The following is a 7,866-nucleotide window of genomic DNA, read 5'->3' as shown; positions in this document are numbered from 1 at the left end:
AGTTCTCATGAGGAAGGGATATTCCTTACAGACGGTAAAAATGCCCTGCGTGGCAGCTGTTTGTTACCGTCTTTCCAGTGTGAACAATAGCATCTCTACCTGATCATTAGACCCTTCCTCTTCCAGAGCCCTCAGATGGGGGTCACAACCTGGCTTTGTTTAATAGCTCTCAGAAATACCTTCACCCTGAGGACAAGATTTTAGAGGAATAGGGGGAAAGAAGTCTTTGGGAACAACTGGAAGGAACACAGCAGTACTACACGTTCTTCACTCCCATAAGGACAGCAGCATGTACCCCTCCATCTACCCGTAGAGAAGAAAGCAATCTGGCTGATAGGAGAGCTCTGAAAATTCAAATTTTCTTTTCTTCACCAGTTCCCAGCCTTTTCCTTCTTAAAGGCTTGAAGGCATAAAAACACATGGCCACAAGAAGACAATGGCTGAGAAGTCAAAGCCTAGTTCCTGAAGTAGGTCCAGGGAGGGCAGAATTGGGGAGGTGTTTGGGCCTTGGAGAAAGGGGATTGGGAAAGCTGTTTGTAATTCGTCTTTCCATTAGTCATCTAAAAATCACCCACGAGTACACAGCATGAACACTGTCTCTTCCTGAATTTAGCCCATACTGACTTACACACCATAGATGAAAAACCAAGGAACGGCAGCTCTGGGGGATGGGAGAGGTTAGGGTCCAGCCCTGCCCAGACCTCTCCGTGTCCAATTTCTCTGTGTCAGCTGTGTCGCTCAGCTGTCCACTTTCCTCTAGCCCTGTCATTTCAGCTTTGACACCAAGGCAAGAGGCTAGGTCTACAAATACCGCCTGGGTAGCCAGTGTGAGTACAGAGGGTACTGGGGGGGCTTAGCCCCCAAGGAAGAGGACCAGTCCTCCAGCCCCACCACCAACACCGCAGGGGCTCCTTCCTCCCTCTACTGATTGTGGATTGACTTAGGGAACCCCAAACGTAAGTTGCCAATTCCCCTTTTCATTTCCAGGACTATTCACCCCGGCTTCCCCAATCCTGAGTCTGTTCAGCTTCATTTCTTTCCTTGTCTGTGAGTAGTTTGGGTTTTAGGAGTGAAATTACTGTTCTACTCCTGGACAAAGAGCTAGGACTGGAGGGGGGGTGGGGGTTGGGTCAAGGGAACGGAGTAGTAAGAGAAGGAAAGGCTCCTATTACTCTGAAAACTTAAAATAGCTGAGGCCTGAGGCAGGCTGGGAACTAGGCCCTGGGCCTCCAGGGCTCAAGAAAGAGGTTGGGATAACAAATGTCCCAGCGCTTCCCTCCACACATCAAACCTCTCGAAGAAAGATCTCGGGAAGGTGTGTGTCATGTCTCATTGCCCACAGATTTTGTGAAACAGGGTCTGTAGGAAAATCCCTGGGGTTGCCCTTCAGGGTGGAAGGATGGATATCGTTAGAGGAACTGGTTGGGAAGTTCTTTTGTCTGTTGGGCTTTTCTCTGGACCTCAATGGAATCTTCCTGTTCATAAGCCCTATGAAAGGATCTCTGTTTAACCAAATTTCTCCCAAAGCCTCCCCTTCAAGGACCACCCTATTACGAGGGATAGGAATAAGGGAGGGAAGAATGGCAGTCAGAGATTAGATTTCATAGTGGGGTCCAACCTCTTGCAGGATGACAGAAAAGGAGGTGCTGGAGTCGCCCAAGCCCTCCTTCCCAGCAGAGACTCGGCAAAGTGGGGTGAGTCTGGGCCTCTGACCATGGGGTGTGGGGAGCTGCAAAGCCACCGCAGCCCTTGAAAAGTGCTTGAATTGATGGCACTTATATGCGACTCATTTATTGTTAGGATGCTAGCCAGCACCTGCACCCGCCAGTACCCCCTAATCCTGGGGTGTGCCCCTTACCCCAGGTTAGGAACATGTCTAGTTAGCCTCAGCCTTACCTAGAGAGCATGACAATTCTTTTAACATTGGGTTTCCTTCATTCCCTCCCTCCCTCCCTCAGCTACAGCGGCTGAAGCAGTTATTCAGGAAGGAGTCTACAGGGACAAAGGAAATGGAGCTTCCCCCAGAGCCCCAGGCCAACGGGGAGGCAGTGGGAGCTGGGGGTGGGCCCATCTACTACATCTATGAGGAAGAGGAGGAAGAAGAGGAAGAAGAGGAGCCACCCCCAGAACCTCCGAAGCTTGTCAATGATAAGCCCCACAAATTCAAAGAACATTTCTTCAAGAAGCCCAAGTTCTGTGATGTCTGTGCCCGGATGATTGTGCGTGAGTCATGAAGGGAAGTGGAGAACGTGTGATGTCGAAGGCGGGACAGGGGGAAAGGGTTTAGCAGAGGAGTGTTTGTATAGCAGACAGGCTGTGGCAAGAATTGGCTTTAAGAAAATAACTGTTAGAGACCTCAAGTGTGGGCTCCCAGACAGAAGAGGGACCTGAGAGCTAGAGTAGCAACAACGGTACAAAGGCAGAAGGAAACAGGAGCCTCACCGAAATGTTCTCCCCTTCTCCCAAGTCAACAACAAATTTGGGCTTCGCTGTAAGAACTGCAAAACTAGCATCCACGATCACTGTCAGTCCTACGTGGAGATGCAGAGATGCTTCGGCAAGATCGTGAGTAGACTGGGGAGCCAGACAGTAGGAGGGAGCAGACAGGTGCCAGCTACCCCCTTGCCAGTCCCTCCTCAGGTCACCCCATCCATTTTCCTGCCTTTTCTTTCTCAGCCTATCTCTTAACTTCGAGAAGGGGTGAGCACTCATGGGAGAGATGGGGTTCTGGGCCCTACTGTGTTCTCTCTAATGCTTTCTCCCATCCCATCTTACCCTGCAGCCCCCTGGCTTCCGTCGGGCCTATAGCTCCCCACTCTACAGCAACCAGCAGTACGCTTGTGTCAAAGATCTCTGTAAGTGCCCCCCCTGGGACCTGAGGGAATGGGCAAGCCTAGATAGAGATGGTTTCAGCACCATCTCTAGCTTTGGAAGCCAAATTCTGAAACAGAAAGATTCTACTTCCTGTGGTTCTCTCTCAACCTAATATTTGAGCCATTTTGGATGCAGAGTCAATACTCCCGTTTGATAGCTGAGGGAGATAAGATTTAGCTAGATCTCCACACAGCTAGCAAGAGACAGAGCCAAGACGAAAACCTTCATCTGCCTAACTTCAAAATCTGTGCTCTTCATATGCAAAACCATTTTTAAGTGAACAAAGATTCTGACAATCCTCATCCTCCTTACAGAAGAATTCCAGACTCAGGGCCAGACCAAGAGCTGTGGACACCCTGGGCACATTCTTAATTTGGCAACCCTTACAAAACGTTATTTGACAATTGGCTCCACATTTATTTGGAGGAGAGGCTGAATTCTGTGAGGAGCATGGGTGTAAAAAAGAACTCACTGGTGGTGGCACCCCAGCTGGCACATGCCACTTAGTGGAACAAAAGCCAGCAGTTAAAGGACCTCTCTACTTAGAAGGAGAATAGTGATTCTGAGAATGCCCTGCCTAGAAGGAGTGCTGATAATATTTTTCTCGATCACATTACATTTCCAGTGATGTTTTTGGAGCTCTTTGTAGATTGATGACTTGTGTTTGCCCAAGTGACCCTTCCCTAATCTGACAGACACACACAGACACACGCACACACGCACGTATCTGCTCAGTCCCACCTCTCCCTTGCTTAGGCGGTGTCTCTGTCCTCCAAGCCTTGCTCTGCCTCCCCAGTAACAGCTTCTTTCTTCTTCCATTCCCACTAGCTGCCGCCAATCGCAATGACCCTGTGTTTGAAACGCTGCGCACTGGGGTGATCATGGCAAACAAGGAGCGGAAGAAGGGCCAGGCAGATAAGAAAAATGTGAGCGCCGCCCCTTCCTACTGAGATGCCTTCCAGAGACCCCAGGGAGCAGCACCTGGCTCCTCTCTGGAAAGCTGACAGACGCTAGGGATCCTTATTTCCTAAAATCGCACATAACCAGACAGACACATTTTGCATGCAATTGTAGAGGTCCTCAGGTTAAGAACTCCTGCCATAGCATGTGTTTTCTCCAGGAACTCCCTTCTGAACTTGTCAGATTAACCACCATAATGAACTGAAGCATTCCCCAATGCCAGGCCCCTAGCATTGCTCGACAACAGAAGCAAGAGCTATGCTTTGGATTTGGGGAAGAGAACTGGCCGTGCCAACTATTCAGAGAATTCTGAGTTATATAAGGGTCCGTGACGATCATCTAGTCTGACCCATTTATCCTATAGATGAGGTAAATGAGGCACAAAACTAGTGGCCAAAAGCAGTTTCATTTCCTTTTGTAATAGGGTTACTAGATTGGTAATGCCATAGACTTGCATTCAGTTCTGCTGGAATTTGTTCACATCCTTATGTTTTTCTGGACAATCAAGATGGACTAATGTGGATAATGGTTACAGTTAGATGGATTCCTAAAATTGGTTGAATGACAGTACCCAAAGGATTCTGGTCCTTTAGGGAGTGTCCAGCTAGAGGGAGATTTCTGATGCCTCATAACATGATTTGGTCCTTGGTCCTCACCTGTGGACATTTTTTTCACTGATGCAAATGAAGACATAAATCGTATCTCCATTAAGTTTGTGGGAAACACTGAATAATATATTCAAAAAAATCTTAGACTAGAGTGACTTTCAAGATGGCAGATTAGAGGGGGGAAAAAATCTTAGACTAGAAGAAAGGCCCAGATCTAATAATTTGAAATTTTGTAAGGAAAAATGTACATATCTGTTCTTAGATTTAAAAAGTTCAACTGCACAAAAACAGAATTAGAGATATGGCCTCAAAGTAGTTGATATGGAGGATGGGTGCAAATTAAGGATTTCTGTGAAGTGCGCTATGACTGTAAGACACTAACAATTTGATTTGACTGCATCCAAAAGGGCTAGCACATTCAGGTTCTATTTTTTTAGGGGAATTATAAAAACTTGCCCATTTTTTCTCTTACACACTGGAGTATTTTTAAGGAGGGTGATTTGAAGGGACTGAGAATGATTAGAGAAGAAAAGACAGGAAGGACATGTTAGCTATCCTCAGATCTTTAAAGGGACTATATTTGTTCTATAGTGCAAACAGAGGGCAAATCGGGACCAGTAACTAAAAGTTACAGGGAGACTGACATAGGCTTAATATAGGGAATTGCTCCCAAATTGCATGGGCTTTCTTTGCAAGGTAGTGAGCTACATTCAAGCATAATGGGTGACCCACCTACCAGGATGTTTTAGCGGAAGTCCCTGCATTAGGCAGGTGGTTGACTAGATATTTCTTCCAAGGCTCCTTCCAACCCTATTATTCTATAGTTCTCTGGCCTGACTGGAGAGCCAGGGCAAGCAAGAGTTCCCAAGACAGCATCTTCCTAACTATGGTGCCCCCTCCAGCCTCTAGCAGCCATGATGGAAGAGGAGCCGGAGTCTGCAAGACCAGAGGAAGGCAAACCCCAGGATGGTGAGTAACACCCACCTCCATCCATAGAGATGGAGTAGGGTCAGGGGCTCAGCCACAGGGGATGGAGGGTCAAAGGGCATGCCAGGTTTGGAGATAAAGGAGGCCCTACAACAGAAAGGTAAGAGAATGAAGACTACCCTCCAGGAGCCAATTTGTTGGTGTTTCCCATCCCAGGAAACCCTCAAGGGGATAAGAAGGCTGAAAAGAAGACAACTGATGACAAGGTGAGAACATTTTCTCCTTGCAGGGACCCCAGTCCTCTCCCCAACCCAGTTCCAACGCTACTCACAGCCTCAACTAAAGCTCACACTTACTCTGTGGGTTCTCATCACCCTTAACCTGCCTTCTCCACCACCTCACACACACACAACCAACACACTCCTCTTAGTTCAGGGACCTGGGAGGTAGATGGCCTGTAGTGTGTCTGGAGAATGCCTCTCCCTGTCTGGACTCCTGCCCCTCAGTGTGGGGAAAAGGAGCCCTGAAACTCATCACCCACCCCCTTTTACCCTCCAGAACAAGCAGCCTGGTTTCCAGCAGTCTCATTACTTTGTGGCTCTCTATCGGTTCAAAGCCCTGGAGAAGGATGACCTGGATTTCCCGTGAGAGCCCTTAGGATTGGGGTGGGAGTGTACTGGGAGTGAAGAGGAGAGAGCCCAGCTCCCTATGGAAAAGGAAGGAGGGAGGGGGGCTACTCAGGGCTTGGAGCCTATTGTGGCTGGACCTGGGTAGAGCCAAGGGACTGGATATATGAGTAAGGCCCCAAATCTCAGAGCCCCTGCCTCCTCCGCCAGGCCAGGAGAGAAGATCACAGTCATTGATGACTCCAATGAGGAGTGGTGGCGGGTAAGAGAATGACTGGGGCTAGGGTGGAACGTGGGTTGAGTTTAAAACCTGAGATTAAGAGACCAATTCTCCCTGCTGTCTCCTCTAGGGGAAAATAGGGGAGAAAGTCGGATTTTTCCCTCCAAACTTCATCATTCGGGTCCGGTCTGGAGAACGTGTGTACCGGGTAACGAGATCCTTCGTGGGGAACCGCGAGATAGGACAGATCACTCTCAAGAAGGACCAGGTAGCTCTGGTGCCCCAGTCCCCCCCCCCCCCCCCAGGCCCGAGGCTCCTCTGCAAACGGCACTCCTTGCAGATCTTAACCCATTTAATATATGGGCTTCCATAACTCTGGGCTCCCCTGCTCTCCTCTCCGACGTTTTCCTTTGATTCCTCTCCTCCCTAATCCTTTCATCTTTAGATCGTGGTGCAGAAAGGAGATGAAGCCGGCGGCTACGTCAAGGTCTACACCGGCCGCAAGGTGGGGCTGTTTCCCACAGACTTCCTAGAGGAGATTTAGGTATCCCGGCGCCAGCTGGCGGGAGAAACTCGTGCCCCGTTCTGGGCAGGCCCAGTGGAAATTGAAGAGGAAAGGGGCGAAAGCAACTATACTGCTGGGTGGGGGAGGGCAGGAAGGCCCGGCAGACCGTGACGGGGCTCCTGGGAAGGGACTGGTTCCCGCTCCCTCCCCTGACCTTGGGCTTCGGATATTGATGGCTCAGAGCCTCTCCAGCAACCCAGGTCCAGCTTTTGAGAACTGGAAAAAGAATGCGTCTCCACTAGGAGGCGCCCTGGGGGCGCTGGGGTGGGTGGGAGGCGAACTGTTGAATGTTGCGGATTTATTAAAAGTTTTGACAAAAGTTAGTAAAGTTTGTTCTTTAACTGGGATCCAAGGAGACAGGGAGGGGAGCGCCTACGAAGGAGTGGAGAATTCTCCACTGTCTTACCTCACTACCATCCGGTAACCCGAAACCCACCTGGGCTGAGCCCGGTGGGAGGCGAGGAGACAGGTGCGTCCGCCAGGTGAGGCCTCTGTCGTCGATGAAGAAAGCGGAGCTGGGCTGGGGTCACCGCCCCGGCGCCCCTGCAGCTTGGAGCAGGATCCCGTAGCCCGGTAGGTCCACCCAGCTCTCGGAGATTTTGCCGCGGGCAGCCCCTTCATTTCGGAACCTGGCTCAGTGCCGAGCTGGGCCGCCAGGGGGCGATGCAAGATCTCGGTTGGAGAGCGAGGGACGGGGCGGGGGCGGGGGTGGTGGGAAGAGGAGAGAACCAGAGACACGGAGCCCGAGACCCTGGGCCTGGGAGGGGGTGGGGTGCGTGCCGTCTCCATGGCAACACTTCCTCAAGTCCTCTGGGAACCAAGCAAGCAAGGCCGGGGGGCCTAACCCCTCTCGCGCGGCCCCCGCCCCAGCCCTTTGCGACAGGTACCAAGTGAGAGGGAGCCGGGCAGACAGCTAACCGACTCACGCGGAGACCCCCGCTGCGGCGCGCTTTATGTAAATGTTATTATTTGCATATGTAGATATGCAAATGCACCGGCCCTGGTCAGGGTGGCAGGTGGCGGGGAGCGGGAAGGTGTGGGGAAGGGAGCTGAAGGAGACGAGGAGTTTGGGGACCTGGGAGGCAG

The 7,866-nt window shown here is 50.7% G+C and overlaps 1 protein-coding gene across 2 annotated transcripts; it reads left to right on the top strand.

The window, feature by feature from the left end:
- The first annotated feature begins 755 nt into the window (after positions 1–755).
- Positions 756–7,103, top strand: STAC3 (SH3 and cysteine rich domain 3). Of its 2 annotated transcripts, XM_033117372.1 has the most exons (12): positions 756–956; positions 1,628–1,694; positions 1,959–2,223; positions 2,468–2,565; positions 2,783–2,855; positions 3,703–3,800; positions 5,345–5,411; positions 5,586–5,635; positions 5,928–6,013; positions 6,206–6,257; positions 6,346–6,483; positions 6,661–7,098. In XM_033117372.1, exons 2-12 carry the CDS (start codon positions 1,629–1,631, stop codon positions 6,757–6,759), a joined length of 1,092 nt encoding a protein of 363 aa, XP_032973263.1. In that variant the 5' UTR covers positions 756–956; position 1,628; the 3' UTR covers positions 6,760–7,098. The 2 variants fall into 2 exon arrangements, with proteins under 2 accessions (XP_032973263.1, XP_032973264.1); XM_033117373.1 differs by lacking the exon at positions 1,628–1,694 and having other exon boundaries at positions 757–956; positions 6,661–7,103.
- The last annotated feature ends 763 nt before the right edge of the window (positions 7,104–7,866 follow it).

The sequence above is a fragment of the Rhinolophus ferrumequinum genome, chromosome 10 (genome assembly GCF_004115265.2).
Source record: "Rhinolophus ferrumequinum isolate MPI-CBG mRhiFer1 chromosome 10, mRhiFer1_v1.p, whole genome shotgun sequence".
NCBI classification, from domain to species: Eukaryota; Metazoa; Chordata; class Mammalia; order Chiroptera; family Rhinolophidae; genus Rhinolophus; species Rhinolophus ferrumequinum.
This window is presented reverse-complemented; position numbering and strand designations above follow the sequence as displayed.